The 18,284-nt window shown below is 31.7% G+C and overlaps 1 protein-coding gene across 36 annotated transcripts in view; it reads right to left on the bottom strand.

Moving 5' to 3' along the window:
* RIMS2 (regulating synaptic membrane exocytosis 2) overlaps nt 1-18,284 on the bottom strand; it is a 775,594-nt gene that overhangs the window by 277,974 nt on the left and 479,336 nt on the right. For 19 of the 36 annotated variants that reach the window (XM_031947102.1, XM_031947079.1, XM_031947103.1 and 16 more), the window contains one exon: nt 15,901-16,017. In XM_031947102.1, coding sequence (XP_031802962.1) covers nt 15,901-16,017 — 117 coding nt within the window. Of the gene's footprint in view, nt 1-7,814; nt 7,872-15,900; nt 16,018-18,284 lie in introns of all 36 variants that reach the window. The other 17 variants (XM_031947076.1, XM_031947077.1, XM_031947080.1 and 14 more) reach the window with 2 other exon arrangements.

Raw genomic sequence — 18,284 nt, 5'->3', positions numbered from 1 at the left:
GGTAGAGGGCTTCAGATAGTTGGGGAACTTTGGGTAAGGTATAAGACCCGTTAGTTCAGAGGGAACCTGCTGACAATGTTTTGGTTTGGCTTCTCACCTCCCTTTGGTGTTCTCACCCTTCCTGAGAAGTCAGGGAAGGTATGACCATCTGTGTTCTACTTAAAGCAAGGAATATTTATAGTAAGAGGCATTTACATAGCAGGGTGCTTATAGTGTGATGTGATTATAATGGTTCTCTAGTTGGCACATACTTAGTGTGCTGTAATGATGTAATCATACTGAGGTATTTAAGGCTTGAGGAGAATAGAAATAGAGACACTCTATCTTTGATCATCCTGGTAGATCTCCTGCCTTCTTCACTCCTTCACTAAGACCAAGGCTGGTCCCAAGATCCTCCAGAGAGCTAATCCAGATAGTATATTTTGGCACCTCAATTTGGGGGCTCTAGAAAGCACACTACATAGATGGAAGAGCTAATTTCAGATTCTTTTCACTTCTATTTATCATATACCACATATAACTGCATATTATATACCATATATGTTATATGCATATGTCATATGGTATATCATATCAATAGTTCTTCGGGTTATTTTCATATTTTATTGGTATTGGTTTGGGAAAACTATAAACTCCTAAAAAGCTACTAGTATAGGAAGTTAAAGAATTATTTAAAGTAATGCTCAAATAAGGTATAATATAAATCATAATAGATGGGGCCAATTTTCCAAAACCAATACCAATAAATGTATGAAAATAATCTGAAGAACTATTGGTATGATATATGACAGATATGGAATCCAGGGACGCTTTGAAAAGAAGTGAAAGCTAATATCAAAATATTTTTTATTTTCTTAAAAAAAGAAAATAAATAAAACATAATGATAAACAAAGAGATAAAGGGTATAATTAAAGTAACTTAAACTTGATCTACTTAAACAAGTAATAGAAAGCCAGAGAAAACAAACAAACAAACAAAAAAAACTCTTACAAGGAATACAGATTGAAATTGAAGATCAATGTGTGGGATAGAAGAAGTACCAAAAGAATGATTAAATTAATAAGTGATAGCTGCTAGAGCTGTTTTTGAAATTTATCTTCTTTACTTTGACAAATAGAATCTCCTCGGAAGGTTTTCAAAGATTTCATTGTCTTTTCCTTCTTTTAGTTAATCATCCCTTCTAAATCTTTTTCAAGTTAAATACCCTCAGACTTGCTTTATATGGCATGAATCTAACAATCTTCATTAACATTCTTCATCTTTCTGAGCATTCTTCAGCTTCTTAATTTTCTTCTTGAAATATGATGGCAGAGACTGAAAATAGTATTTAAGATTTGACCCTCTCAGAAGATAGCATTATTTTAGAACCATTTATATGAAATATTTCTTTTTATCATAATTTTTGTTTCCAAAATACATTGTCAAATATATTTCAAAAGCATGAAGAAGGCAAAATTCTGTTGTTTATCTTCTCTGATGCATTTCCTGCATTTCATTAGAACTCAATCATTTTCTCACTACAATTAAACATGGAGGTCAAACTTTATTGGAGAACTGGTATATATTATACAATGTTTTTGGTGTTACAATAAAAACCTTAAAAATCTTGTATGTAAATCACTTTAAAATAAAATCTTACCTTCAGTTTATAGACAGATCAGATTTTTTTTCCTTCATTACCGATTCCTGTTTAATTAGTTGTATCACAAATCTTTAAATTTTCATTTTTTTCTACCTGAAACCCTTACTGTCAAACAACAAAGAAAATGATCTACAAATAAACACATAAGTAGGGATTTATTTGAAAAAAAATTTTAATAAGCTTCTAAAAAGCATTTCAGAATGCAAGTAGTCTCTCCTTAAAGCAATGTTTTCTAAACTTGATTTGGAAATGACACAGAGAGATCACAGACAGGAGGGAGGGAGGGAGGGAGAGAGAGAGGGAGAGAGAAAAGAAGGGAAGAAGAGAGGGAAAGAGAAAGGGGGGCAAGGGAGGAAGGAGGGAGAGAAGAGGGAGAGGAAAAGTAGAGAAATAGTGTACAGAAGAAGAAGACAAGAGGATCCAGCACATAACCTTGGAGAATGCCTAAAGTTAGGAAGGTGATAACCAGCAAAGGATACTGAGAAGGAGTGGCCAAGCAGGTGGAAGACAAATTAGGAGAGATCGATGTCAGAAAATACAAGAAATAAGAGTGATGAGGCAGAGCAAATGGTAAAAAATAAAATGTAATATTATGATGGGATAGATTAAGAATGAGCAAAAACATGAGATTTGGTTATTATCTCCTGACAGTATAGTGATGTGCTAAAAATGGAGAATTAGACACATTTTTGCACAAATTTATTTTGCTTTACTATATCTATCACATGGATTTTACTTGGTTTTTTTTTCCTTGCTGTTATTTATTTGTTTGTTTTTCCCCTACTGGGGGCTAGGGAGGCAAGAAAGTGAGAAAAAGTTCTTGTTAATTGAAAAGATAAAATTTAATTTAAAAACAAAACAGATTTTTGGTAACTCTGGAGAGTAGTTTTAACTGAGTGTTGATGTTAGAAATCAGATTACAAAGGATTGAGGAGGGATAGGATATAAAGTAGAGAAGGGATTTGATAAGATACCCCTGAAGAGGGATGATGGTGAAGTCCAGGAATTCAGAAGAGCTGGTAGGGAGTGGTTCTGGTCCCTCCCCCAAATAGAAGCAGTCCTAGAATAAATGCAACAATGGGAAAAGGTGGCTGATATAACAGGCTGGCACAGAAAAAAATGACTGATGAGTATTACAAGATATGGAGATACTAGAAACTAAGGGAGGCATTTGGACTAATGGAGTAGGTAAGCAAATAACTTTCTGAGGGAGAAATTTAGTTAAAGGGAGGGGGAAGGGAGAGGAAGGAAAGGAAAAGGGAGGGAGACAAGGACTGACTAAGGGAAGGAGAGAGAAAGAGAGGGGTGGAATTTTAAAAGGAAAACTATCTTTTGGCCCACTAATTGCTCTAGATTCTACTTCGCATTTAAGAGTAGTGGAATGAATGCAGGCAGTTAAATGGCACAGTGGATAGAGTACTGGAGCTGGAGTCAAGAAGAATTAAGTTAAAGATCAAGCGCAAACATTTGCTACCTGTGTAATCTTGGACAAATCATTTCACTTTTGTTTACCTTGGTTGCCTCATATTTAAAATTGGCATAATAATAATACCTTCTTCCCATAGTTGTTGTGAAGATAATATTTGTAACATATTTAGCACACTGCTTAGCACCTAATAGGGGCCATATAAATGCTAGTTATAGCCATTGTTATTATTTTGTTATTAGAATGGATGACAAAGAAATTACGCAAGAACAAAGAAGGATGAGAAAATAGAAGCTGAAGAGGAAAACTCAAGGAGAAGGAGAAGGAGAAGGTAATTGTCAAGAAAAGACACAGTTAAAAAAGAAAGGGTAAATGGAACAATTAGAACAGGATTTCTAAACATTTTCTGTTGTTGGTCATGAACCTCTTTTGTCACTCAAATAAATATGGACTCCTCAGAATAATGTTATTAAATACAAAATACATAGGATTAGAAAAGAAACCAATTTTATTTAAATAGTTAACAATTTCTTGTCCAAAAAGAGAACCATTTTAATACCAAGTTAAGAGAGGGGAAGTGAATTAAGTAAGCATAGTGCCTATTATGTTCCAGGCACTATACTAAGTGCTTTACAAATATTTTTATATTTTATCTGCACAATGACCTAGCCAGATATATGTTGTTATCACCATTTTATATTTGAGGAAACAATAGTAAACAGATATTAAATGACTTCCCCAGAGTTTTATGCAGTTAGTAAGTATCTGATGCTACATTTACCCTCAGGTCTTCCTGATTATATGTGACATGTTCCATCTAGTGTGCCACCCAGCTGCCTTTGAATTAGAGAGTTAAGAAAACTGATAGAGGGGTATGACGGGACAAGTGGGACAAATTTGGAAAGAGAAAAGATTTATGTAAAGTTGAAGAGGAATTGTGTGGCTTTAGCTGTGGAATTGCAGAAACAAAGCAAAATAATTTGAGTGGAGGGGTCAAAGTTTAAGAAGTGATAATTGGTTATAAGAATTTTCATCAAGCATTGTTGGTGGAGTTGTGAACGAATCCAACCATTCTGGAGAGTAGTTTGGAACTATGCTCAAAAAGTTATCAAACTGTGCATACCCTTTGATCCAGCAGTGTTACTACTGGGCTTATATCCCAAAGAGATTATAAAGAAGGGAAAGGGACCTGTATGTGCACGAATGTTTGTGGCAGCCCTTTTTGTAGTGGCTAGAAACTGGAAACTGAATGGATGCCCATCAGTTGGAGAATGGCTGAATAAATTGTGGTATATGAATATTATGGAATATTATTGTTCTGTAAGAAATGACCAACAGGATGATTTCAGAAAGGCCTGGAGAGACTTACACAAACTGATGCTGAGTGAAATGAGCAGGACCAGGGGATCATTATATATTTCAACAACAATACTATATGATGACCAGTTTTGATGGACCTGGCCATCCTCAGCAATGAGATCAACCAAATCATTTCCAATGGAGCAGTAATGAACTGAACCAGCTACGCCCAGAGAAAGAACTCTGGGAGATGACTAAAAACCATTACCATTGAATTCCCAATCCCTATATTTATGCACACCTGCATTTTTGATTTCCTTCACAAGCTAATTGTACAATATTTCAGAGTCTGATTCTTTTTGTACAGCAAAATAGCGTTTTGGTCATGTATACTTATTGGTATCTAATTTATATTTTAATATATTTAACATCTACTGGTCATCCTGCCATCTAGGGGAGGGGGTGGGGGGGTAAGAGGTGAAAAATTGGAACAAGAGGTTTGGCAATTGTTAATGCTGTAAAGTTACCCATGCATATAACCTGTAAATAAAAGGCTATTAAATTAAAAAAAAAAGAATTTTCATCAAAATATACTCATATAAGTAATTCAAAGAAGCAAGACTAAAATTTTTAACCATTATATCTAATAGGGCAAATTATTCACTGAATCATAGTGTACAATTTTTATACTTTTACCACAGGCAGAGCAGTGTTACTCCCAGAAGAGAAGGGAAAGAAAATCAAAGAACACTTCTCAGTATTCCAGATTATAAAGGAAAATGAACTGACTATAATGGCAATAGAAAAGAAGCCTGATCAGAAGGAGGGGAAACTTGACTTTTATCTGAATGATGGGAAATGATTGAGTGTACACAAAGGAAAAAAGGGGAAATAGAAGTAAAGATATATAATTAAAACCTTTAAAATATCATAAAGAGGAAATAACTAGTTTCTTAGGGGAAGAAAATGCTTGTTCAAGAATACTTACTATATGGGAGCTACAAAAACTATTAGGTAAAATATTATATGATAAGGGTCAAAGTTAAAATAAGAGTGCAGTCAAGAACTCTTTGTTCTGGAATATTAAGGCAGCTATTTGTCTATGTAGAAGCAACCAATAAAAGGTGCTTGTAATAAAAAAATAAAAAAAATAAAAAAATAAAAAATAAAAAAAACTTGGGCGGAAAGCCTCCCTAAGTGTAACCCTCAAGTTAACTAATATAGTGAGTAGTCAAAAAAGAATGATTATCACTTGAGCTACCCAGAATGTTTAAGAAAGAGAACATAAGACAAAGAATAGCAATAAAATGTATGGACTTTAATCTCTGTATAAATGCCTAAAGCTAAGGCAACAAAGAAAAATGAAGATTCTAACATAAAAAATTAAACTTTACTGTGTCATTGATTTTAATTAAGGCTCATTGTCTACTTCATAGAAGGTAACACCTGACTAGACCATGGTTCAAGATAAATATACCTTATTTAAATGAAAGAGACTAGGCAAAAATGGTTTGGAGTGAAGTTGCATCATAGATTAAAAATATATATTAATGAGAGGAAATCCTAGATTTCAGGGAGGAGATGTTTAGGATATTTGGAGGAAGATGAGAGAAAAAAGAGTGGTTTTGTCATTAGAGTATATTACATACTACACAGAATAGAAAGTGAAAACAAATGTAGAGTTTTTGTAATACACTACGAGACTGGAACAGAGGCATGGATAATAATGCCAACTTCAGTGAAAGATACATCATTTGGATTTCTCTTATACAAAAGAAGTTGATAATAACTGTTATGCATACACAGGGAACACAACAATAACTTTGATTACAAATGTACAGAAGATGAAATCAAGGTCAACTGAGAGAGGATAAAAATATGAGTGACTCATAGTCTGAACTCTTCTTCTGCTAGAAAATCAGATAAGAATGGATGGAATTGAAGATTTATTAAAAGCCTTCACTCAAAATATGGAGAATTAGAATTAAAAGTGAATTAGAACTTAACAAAAGGGCTGCTGTGCATTGGTAAAGACCTGGTTAAGATCAGATAATATAAATCTGTATAATGTGATGACTTAAATTGACTTAAATTTGAAAAGCAATTTCTGATTATTCAAAAAATATTGCTTGAGTATCTGCTATGTAAAACAAAGAGTTGTATGGTAGGAATGAGTAATGATACAAAGATAAATAAAAAGCAATTGTGTTTTGGTTAGATTAACAGGAATTTGCATTCCCTAAGCAAATAGCAATTGCTGGCAATGGAAAGATAGTCCAGGTACATGCTTAATGAAACAATAAAGTGAGCTACTGTTCATTTTTGAATTGTGTCTGAATCTATTTGGAATTTTCTTGGCAAAATTACTAGAGTGGTTTGGCATTTCCTTCTCCAGCTCATTTTATAGATGAGGAAACTGAGGTAAACAGGATTAAAGGATTTGCTCAGAATTACATAATAAGTATCTGAGGCTGAATTTGAACTCTTCCTTACTCCAGGTCCTGTATTCTATCCACTGCACCACCTAGCTGACCACTACAGTGAAGCTAAACTTAAAAATGTTTTTTGGATATACAAAATGAATAGTCAATATAGGTAAGTAAAGAATTCCTAAGCTTGATGATTAAATGAGCGATAGATATGAAGTAAAAACAATATAATTATTTATAACTAACTTTTGATTATACTTTGATTGTTTTTATTTAGAAAGTAGTTCTTTAGGATATCGTGCTAAATAGACATATGTGTGTGTATGTGTTATACTTTATAAATGCACAGCAGGCAATCTTATAAGAACTAACTATGGCCCATCATATGCAGAATATAGCACAATGATAAAGCAAAATTAATGCTCTCACAACAAACCCAGACAGGGTTAATAATGCAAATCAACACGGAAGTTAAAGGGTAAAACAACAAGAATTGCCACCACAAAAAATATAGTCAGAACTAGAACCAAGCAACAAAAATGTAATAATTTTAAAATTCAAAACAGAAATATAGTAGTAACAAATATCAAATCAATAAATATTAAATACATAACTTTTATTTTATTTTCACTAAAATAAAGACCAGACAACTTAAAACATTACCACTCACCATCAAAGACAATAACTGTCAATGATCATGTATTTCTTTATATGTCTATTTTTTCAATATGATATTTAGGAATTTTGTTACTGGTCTTCAATTATTTTTATTATAACTAATCACTAATGAATGTTTTTGAAGGGAATTTCTGCTTCCTTGTAATTCTGCACTTAAGTTCTATAAATTATATATAAGATATATAGATACAACACATAGATATAAATATGGCTTGCTATTTTAAAAAATGGTACTTCTATATTTCTATAGTTGTAAAAAGACTTGAAAGCTTATTATTTCATATACAAATACAAGTACATTCAACTCTACACACAGACTCAAACATAGAGATTATATACCTGATATCCCTGTGATGATGATCAATGTATCTGGAGCGAGGTAGAGTGAGATAATGACTTCAAGCGTGGCAGAAATAAGAATATAAACATGAGACTCAGAAAAGAAATGGATAGAAAATAGTTTGATCAAATTAAAATAAAGTTTAGAAAGATAGGATTCACTATATAAAAAGTTAAAAATTATAGTTGACACCTTTGTGTGCTTAGAAAGGCTAAAGTTGAAATTGCTGCAGGTGGTCTTTCAATAATTCACATCTATAAAAATTACTCATTACTAATAACTAAAGTATTACAAAAGCAAGATATAAACTTTAAAGAAAATGATCAAAGAATAACATTTTTATAAAACATATATACATATACAATGACTTCATAGGGAACTATATCTTTACAAGGATATATGGCATTCAGGGGGTAGAGAATGTAGTCATTTTCAAGTATCTTAAGACTCTCATATGGAAGAAGGATTTCATTTTACTGTTTAGATCCAGAGATTATAAGTAGGAGAAAGTGGCTATAAGTTACAGAAATATATGAAAGTTCAACATGAGGGGAAAAAAGAACTGATTTGCAATAAAAATTGTACAGAAATATGATATTAGCTTGGAAAGCATATTTCTCATTACTTGAGGTCTTCAAACACAAGCAAGTCTGTGCCGTTCTTTAAAAATCTTGACTAGATACTCTGGTAGCTGTAATCTCATAACTCCTCTTCTTATCTAAACTCCTTGAGGGAAAAGCCATCTATATTCATTTTGTCTATTTTCTCTCCTTTCACTCTTTTCTAATCACTCTGAAATCTAACTACAGAAAGCATAATTCTATAGAAACTATTCTCTCCAAATTCAACAATGATCTCAACTGCTTTTTTTTCATGGATTTTTCTCAGTTCTGATTCATTTTTACTTCTCGTCAGGTAATGATAATTATTGACCCCTACCCCTACCTACTACCATCATACCTCTGAGTGTTTATGACACTGCTCTACCTTGTTTTTCATCCTACCTGCTACTTCACATTATTATTTGCTGGCACATTATCCACAGCATATACCCTAACTGTTTTCTGAGACTCTTTCCTAGATCTTTTTTCTCTTATTTCTATTCTTTCTCAATAAATGATCTCATCAGATCTCATGGGCTTACTTATCATTTCTTTGCAGATTTCTCTGAGGGCTAAGTATATAGTTCAATCTCTCTTGAGTTACCCTTCTACACTATGAACTGCTTATTATTTTTTTTTTCAAACGTGGGCATCTCAAGTTCATTATATCCAAAACAAGTAAGTATCTTTCCTCTAGAACATCCTTACTTCTTCCATAGGTACTGGGTTGCTGAGATTCAACTGTTTTACATATTCATTCACATCCCTTTTCCATTATTATAGAAGAACCCATTTTAGTTCAAGCCTTCATCACTCTCATTTAAACTATTCCAGCAGCTTACTCTTTGATATTCCTCTTTCATATCTATCTTTACTCTCCATCCTCCATAAAGCTACCTAAGTAATTTTCCTAAAGCTTAGGCTTAAAAATGTCACTCCATTACTCAATAATATTCTGGCAATTTTCCATTACCCCTAAGATAAAATATGAACTCAATTGTTTGGCAATTGAAGTTCTTCACAAGCTAGCTCTCATGTATGTTCTCTATCTATTTACATAATACTTGCTTACATGCTCTTTGGTTTAGCCATAATAGTTATTTACTGTTTATTATTCAAAACCTCCATTTCCAATCTCTATATTTTTGAAATGTCTGTCACACATATTTATAATGTTTTCTTGACACATATCTAGCTTCCTGGAATCCTTTTTTTTTTAAATCTCAGCTGAATCAATACTTTTGATATAAGTTTTTTCTCTTCTCCCAGTTGCTGGTAGTTCCCAGATCCCTATCCCTATTTATATATGTCTTATATATACCTATATGTGTACATTTTGTCCTCTCCAATAGAATTTAAGATCCTAAAAGACAAATTCTTTTTACTTTTTTTCTGGATCCCCAAATCTTAGCATGATCTTATAATCAAAAATAATATAAAGAGAATTCCTATTCAATTAGATTGGACTAAAGAGTCTTCTGACATTTCTTCTTGTTTGGAAACTCTGTCTTTTGCATTCAGGGCAAAGGGAAAATAGGGTTTAATATACTATAAAATGCCAGTTCTACACTTGATAAGCTTTCTTTTAAAACAAGATTTGGAGGAAAAGAGGTGGGGAAAAGAGGAAAATTTCAGAGGAGGTTGAAAGAGGAATAATTTTTAAAGAGTTGGATTGCATTTTCATTTGGCAAACATTTATTTGGTTTCTAATAAATGCAAATCATCTTTAGGATCTGTTCATACAAAGAATTCAGATTTACACTATAGAAGGAAGACAAGACATGCACCAAAATAAATAATATTCAATAGAACTGACAAATGCAAAAGGAAGGTGTAACTACAGTGTTGAGACAGTAAAATAGAGAAGCATTAAATTTGGCTATAATAACAATAACTAGCACTTGTATAGCATTTTAAGGTTTGCAAAGTCTATATTCTCCAAGGGTAGTGTACTTCTCCAAGGTATATATATTCTCACAGGGAAGACTTTATAATGGTCAAATTTGAATTAGGGTAAAATTTTGCATAGTGTGCTTGGACAACATGAATGATCTAATTTGGTTTTAGAATAGTGAGTGTGAAAAAAAAATAGTGAGAAGGCCAAATGGTTTGTAAAATATTTTGTATACAAGGTAACGATTGACAATTTTTGAACAAAAGAATGAAGTTAACAAGCCCAATGCATTAGCTAAGTTTCATTTGAGAGAATAATCAAAGTCCAAATTAAAGTGTGCTAAACTGTTTTAAACTATCACAGTATCAAAGATTTGGAAGGAACCTTAGAGATTATCTAGTTAAACCTTCCTGTTTACATATAAGCAAACTAAGGTGCAAAAAGGTTAAATGACTTGGCAAAAGGCACACAAATATAAAATAGCAAGAAATTAAAATAAGTAGCAGAGGTAGGATTCAAAACAGGTCCTCTAATTGAAATCTAGCATTCTTTCTAGTAGATCATGTTGCTAATTTATGCAGATGAAATTTCCCTAATTAGATATAATTAGATGAATAAATAACCAACTTAGGTTGCACTCATGAATCAAAATACATTCCCAAAAACTTTTAAATGAAAGAAAATTTTGTGAAAGAAATTATACATGACATATAAATATTCATTAAATGTTAGTCTAGCAGTTAAAATTCTTTTTCACAGTAAAATTGTTCTTAAAAATGTACACAAAATCCCAGCTATCACTACATAAATTATTAACTGTTAAGGAAAACATGCAAAAACCTGCTTGGAAAAAAACCATAGGAAAGGATCCAAGATTCATAAAAATAAAAGAGTTGGTCTTTCTCTAATTAACCTTTTTCTTTTCCTTCCTTCCTTTTTGCTGAGGCAACTGGGGTTAAGTAACTTGCCCATGGTCACACATCTAATTCATCTTTTAAGAATGACTCAGATACATTTTCTAATTAATGTCCATGACACCATTATTTGTTATGATAATAAGGGGAATACTGATTATTAATTAAACTAAGTTTAAAGCAGAGAAACTTCCAACTCTTTTTTACAAAACACTGATAATTACTAAAGATATTAATACTAGACTACTCTTTTATCTAGGATTGTTGAAGTTTCAAAGTATTTATTATTTCCTAAAAATACCCAGAAAAACTTAACTAGCATAAAAAAAACCCTAAAAAAAATTAACCCATGTTTAATATAAATCTGACAATGGAGTTAATTAGAACAGCACAAAACTTAAAAGAAACATAATTGATTGGAAAAAAACATATTTTGATGTTTACTGGAGGGAGCCATTTATATTCTCTTAAATACTTGTATTTGAAAGGCATTATAGTGTTGTAGTGGAAAAAATTCCTAAAATTTGATATTACACGGTCTATGCCATTCAGCAGCTGTATGAACTTGAAAATGTCCTTAATCTCTATCAATCTTTCAATCTCTATCAATCTATCAATCAAATAGCAATCTTAGTTTCATTATCTGATATTATTATTATTGAGATAATATTATCTTGCAATACAATATAGCACAATATAATATCTACATTGATGTTTCAACAAACTATATAATAGGACTATGTAGAAAACATACGTATTAAATAAAACCTCTCTGAAATACAAAATGTTTTATCTCTATGGCTTTCCTATTATTTAAAATAATTCTTCAAAATTTAAAAAGTGATTTACATTCATTAATTAATTTAATCATAACAACAACCTTGTGAGGTAGGTGTTATTGTTATCCCTGTTAGACAGAAGGTGAACTTTAAATGTCTTGTCCAGAGGTACATAGCTAGTAGAGTTCAAGCTCAGGTCTCCCAAGTCCAACACTATCCATTGTTCTAGTACTGAATGGAATTACAATCAGATTAAGATGTTAGTTCCTCATCTATTAAATGAGGGGATGCCTATATATTTCACAGCCTTGTTGAGAGAAAAACTCTTTACAAATCTTAAAACATGATATAAATTTCTGCTAAAACCATTTCACTTCTCTTTTTACTTAATCCAAATCCTACATGGCTTTCAAGACCCAACTCAAGTACCATTTTCTCAATTATACATTTTAAGTACTCTAGCTCACCCATTTCTTTTCTATTGGACAGAGAAACTCATAAACTATTAATTTTGCATGCTTAGATTTGTATCAATATATCAGTCATTTAATAAACTACTGCCTTAGTTTGATATGTTTTTTCCTCATAAAAACAAAAAGGTCAATTCAGTATTTAAAATATTTAAATTGAGAATAAACAACATTATTTATAGTTAAATGAGTTGAACTCTAAAGCATTACAATGAAAAAAGATAGTGATTCTAATAAAATATGAATCTATATTGCTAATCATTGTTCTGAATCTGCTAGAGCAAAATTCAACTCATTAAGGATGTGAGACTCAAAGGGTGACTTGTCCAGGGATAGAATGCCAAAATTAAAACTCAGATCCTCTGACTCAAAGTTCAGAATTCTTACAATATCAATCTGCCTATAGTCATGAAAGTGCCACACTGGCTACTGAACTTGGATTCAGTAAAATCAAAGTTCATCCTGTATTTGGTATTTATTATATGTGACTCCTGGCAAGTCACAAATGCCCAGGCTTGATTTCCTCATCTATATGATAATAACAGACCACACTTCATAGAGTTATCCTAGGGATAAAATGAGAAAAAATATATTACATTTTCTTACCTCAGAGAACTATGTACATGATAACTATTATTATGCTACTCATGTGACTTGAGTGAAGAGAACTCACTGAATTAGACATTTACTTCTGAAAAGGGCCTTAAAAGTTATTATGTGCAATTTACTCATTTCATCAATAAGGAAATGAAGGTACAAAGAGATTAATAACTTAGTCATGATCACATAGCAAAAAGAAAATATTTGACTCTAAGTCTTTCTAACTCTATATCCAATGCCTATCTAAGCTTTGGTTTCTTTATCAAATACAGATATAAATACTGGCTGCTTCCATCTCATAGAATAAGTTTAAGAAAAGGCTCTTACAAATAACATTGTATTTGCTAAAGGTATCATAAATGACTGAAAGTTATTGAATTCCAGGAGAGAGCTTTATTAATAAATATTTAGGTGGTTTTAATTTTGCTTACTTGCCAGTAGGAAAACACCACCACTTATATGACATTTATGCCTATCCCTTAATTCTTCATTCATATTGTCATTAATTCACTGAACAACATGGGGGCTAGGGAAGTAGAATATGAGAAGGAAGACAATCTTAGGCATAGACCTTTGGTTTCATTGGTATATTGTGGTTGTTGAGTCATTTCAAGCATTTCCAACTCTGCATGTCCCCATATAAGGTTTTCTCAGCAAAGATACTAGAGTGGTTTGCTATGCCAGGGGATTAGGAAATGAGGCAAATGGTTAAATGACTTCTCATGATCACACAGGTAATAAGTGTCTGAAGATGATAGTTTTGAATTCAGGTCCTTCTGACTCCTGGGGTCCATGTTCTATCTACTGCAGCACCTGACTTGACACTTTCCTTGGCACAGGGAATTCATACTGAGGAAATTCCTATCAAAGCAATTCAGTAACTTCTATAATTTATAGTTTCAGATGAAGTTGAATGGAATAAAGAGAGATTAAAAGATCCCAGTAGTCACATAGTCATTAAATGTCTGATGCAGGATTAGAAACTAACTTTCTGACTGAAAAAACATGCTTTATCTACTACATCCATATCGCTTCCCTCCCCTCATACAAGAGCCATGCATTAATTCATTCACTCATTTATTCTATAAATACTTTTTATATGCTGACTAACTGCAAAACACTCTTTTAAGTACTTAGGCACATATGTATGTGTGTGTGTGTGTATCAGACATCTATAAATATGAAATATAGATATAAAAGTATATCTTTTTCAGGAGCTTATAATAGGATAAGACAATAAGACATACAAAATATCAAAAAGAATATAATAAATGTAAAGGAGAAGTACAGAAAGCTTTGAAAATTCAAACAGGTGGAAGATGCAAAGAATCAAGAAAAGCTTTGTAGAGGACGTGACATTTGCACTGGATCTTGAAGAGAATCATTTCAATAATTAGAGATGGGGAGGGGAAGTACATATCTAAAGAATTATGCATGTGAAGGGGCAGAGAAAAAACAGGAGGATCTCAAAGATTAACCAATAATATTTGTTAAAAATAATTTTGAGATAAAATATTATAATATCCTTTCTGTGTGGAAAAATTAGTCTTATAAGATGTTAACAGATTAACTCAAATTTTAAGAATCACCAGGAAGATATTAGAATACAGTTTTCATGTTCTTGTAATATAGCAACTACTATACCCAAATACCCAACAGGAGTTTCATGCCACCATACAATAATATTTATAAAACCTTGGCCAGAAAAATCCCCAATTATATTTTCAGGAAATTATATTAAAATGGCTCTTACATTAAAAAAAATCTTCTAATTAAGAATATAAAACATCTAATTTTTAAGTTAATAAGAAGGATCTCATATATATATATGTGTGTATATACACACACACACACACATATATATATATATATATATATATATATATATATATATATATATACTATTTTATCTTTTAATTAAAGATCAACATTGTGAGTAAATGATGATTGTTCTACTTTCCTAAAAAAATTCATTTACATAGTAAAGTATGGGGAGGTTAGAAGGTAGGTGTGTGTGTACATACATACAGTCATATACATATTCATTTCTATATGTATGTATGTATTTTTATATGTATATGTATGTATATATATATATACATAAATGATGGATACATACATATATAAGCATGTGTATAGGGTGTCTCAAAAGTCATAATGATATATTGTTTTAATAACTTTAAAGATCCAAATGCCAAAAACATCAACATTTGAAAGATTGCTTAATTTTTAAAGAATATATTGCTGGATTTATTGTTAAATTTCAATATAACCACCATCTTCTGCAATGCCATCAGTTAAGTCAGTTTTCAGACTTTCTATAACTTTTATCAGCTGTTGCTCTGTGACTGAAAGCTCTAATATTATCCAAAAATTGAGATTTTAATGCATAATTGAGAATTTTGACATAATCCCACAAGAAAAACTCTATTATTGATAGATCAGTAACTAAAATAGTCAAGAAAAGGATTTTCTCTACTGATTCATAACTTTTTTTTTAAAAAAAGGATGAATTAGAAACTGTTACACAAAGAAGGCATATGGGAAGGATATTCAGTCTTGTTAAAATGAAAAATTTTTTTAAATGTGATTTAAAATTCACAAAAGAAATTTAAATAAACTTTTGAATGATAGTTTCTAAGTTTGTGGTATCTGTAATTTTAAAATTATTAAAGCTTGAAATTGTATGAAGACACCTTGTATATAAGAAAATTTATTTTGAATATGAAAAATTTTAACTTTAGGTTTAAAGCACTTTTCAGTATGAAATAACTAGAACAACAAAGTATTTTTAAATTTCATTTAATGTAATTCTATTATATTTACCTGTCTCTCTCTGGAGAATAATGGTCATCTAGGGCACGATGTCTGTCCATTCGGCTGATAGTGTTATAATGTCCACTAGAAGGTCGTGTCCCTCGAAGTCCCTGTTCCACAGTTCGACTGAAAGAGATTTTTAAAAAGTCCATGAACTATCTTACATATTTATGAACCATGTCCATAAACTACATTGCAAAATTTTCTTTCACAGTGGAGAAATTCGGGGACAACAACAATAGCAATTATAAACAAATCTAATGGAATAGTTATGGTGTTGACATAAAACATACTGCTGTTAAGAATGGGATGAGAGCAAAAAAACTGTCTATAAAACACTATTATCTTTCAAAATCGGAAAACATTATATACTAATTAGGAAAATAAGAGGTAAAAGTAAATTGTCAAAAGGAGGAAGAAGCAAAAAAAAAAAAAAAGCTTTTTATTGCCTTTTGCAATTATATTGTTTTGATAACTAAGATTTGTTTAAACCACAAACTAAAACATGGAAGCAAAAAAAAAATGCCCCAAACAAAAACAACCCCCCCAATAAAATACACCAGCCATCAGATAAGCATCACTTTCAAAATCAATGAGTTGATTATATGTATGCCTATAAGATATATATATATATATATATATATATATATATATATAAGATGTGTATGATGTATCTGAAATATCATAATCAATTTTATATTTATGAGAGGCAGGATGGTATAATAGGTATGAAGCTGCCCTAAGAACCCAAAAGACCTAGGTTTGAGTTCTGTATCTGACACATGTTGGCTCTGAAACACCAAGTAAGTTATACAGTCAAAAATCAGTCCCTATTCTTAAGGAATTCATAGTATAATAAAGGGGACAACAAGCAAACAATTTGTACAAACAATATATGCAATGGATTCATTAAAAGAAAATCTGAGCAGGAAAGCACTACAATTAAGTAAGAAAAACCAGAAAGGCTGTTTTTTTTTTTTTTTTAAAAACACAAGGTAGGACTTGGTTGAGCCTTGAGAGAAGCAAGGGAAGTCAAAAGGCAGAGATGAAAAAGAAAAAAGTTCTAGGAAAGGGAAAAAGCCAGTGAAAATGACCAGAGTGGGTGCATGGAGCGTCTTGTGCTAAGAAAAGCAAGGAGACCAGTATCACTGGATGTGATGTGTATACAGTTCAAGACGACTGGAAAGGTAAGAAGCATACAATTTATGAAGTTCTTTAAAAGCCAGAGAGCTGGAAGTAAAGAGAGGGCCTATAGAGTTTATCGAGTGGGAGAAAGACATGGCTAGAACTGTACTTTAGGGAGATCAATTTGACAGCTAAATGGGAAGAGACTTGAAGTAGGAAGACCCCTACCAGGAAGGCTATTTCAAGTCCAAGCATGAGGTAATGAGTGCCTACAGCAGGATAATAGTTATGTTAGAGGAGAAAGTGAGGCATATACAAAAGATTTTAGGATGGCAGAAATGACATAACTTTGTAAAATGATTACATGTGGTTAATAAAAGAAAGCCTATAAAAAAGAAGAAATATTGAAAAAATAAAAAAATTAAACCAAGGCTAATTAATCTTCCAAAACTAAGTATAATCTCATGGTGGGAATGGGAGGGAAGAGGAAATCTTTAATAGAAAAAGAGGTCTTTCAAGCATTCCTAATAAAGAAAATAGAATTCAGTAGGTTCTTTAAAACACAAGTGGGGATGAGTGGGGGGAGACATTTATTAAGCACAGGCATGGTGCTAAGCATTCTACAAACATTACTTCATTTAATCAAAATACAAACACAAGAGATAAACCTATAAAATTAAATACATTTGAGCATTTGAATGGCTTAAAAGATAAACAAGTATTACATTCTACTAAAGAGAGAAAAGACAAATCACTCTTTACAATTCCATAGTTTTTAGGGGTAAGAAAAGCCAAACTCAAAGTCTGACTTTCTTTGGCTTTCTTCTATCACATTGTATACATGCACATGCACACAACATAAAAACACACATATGTGGACATAGCTACACTCATATGTATTCATATATTTACATGTGTGTATGTATGTATATATACATTTACATGTTCATTTATATCTTTTATTTTTCTATTGCAAAAATTTCTCCGAATATACTCTCCCTTCAGAGAGTTATTTCCCCCACAAAAAGAGAGAAAAAATGAATTAAACTGATCTGTACCTCTATAAAGTCTGAAAACATATTCCGTGTTCATACCAGCAGACTATTCGCCTTGGCAAAGGAGTCAGAAGATATGTCTTTCATATATCTTCTTAGTAACCATTTTTTCTTTGCAATTTTGCAATATTCATGTTTTTGAAGTTATTCTTTCCATTTACATTATTGGAATCACTGTGTATATTGTTTTATTATCTCTGTTTCACTATAAAA

Source organism: Sarcophilus harrisii, chromosome 1 (genome assembly GCF_902635505.1).
Source record: "Sarcophilus harrisii chromosome 1, mSarHar1.11, whole genome shotgun sequence".
Lineage (NCBI taxonomy): Eukaryota > Metazoa > Chordata > Mammalia > Dasyuromorphia > Dasyuridae > Sarcophilus > Sarcophilus harrisii.
Note: the sequence above shows the minus strand (reverse complement) of the source record. Positions and strands in the feature narration are given on the sequence as shown.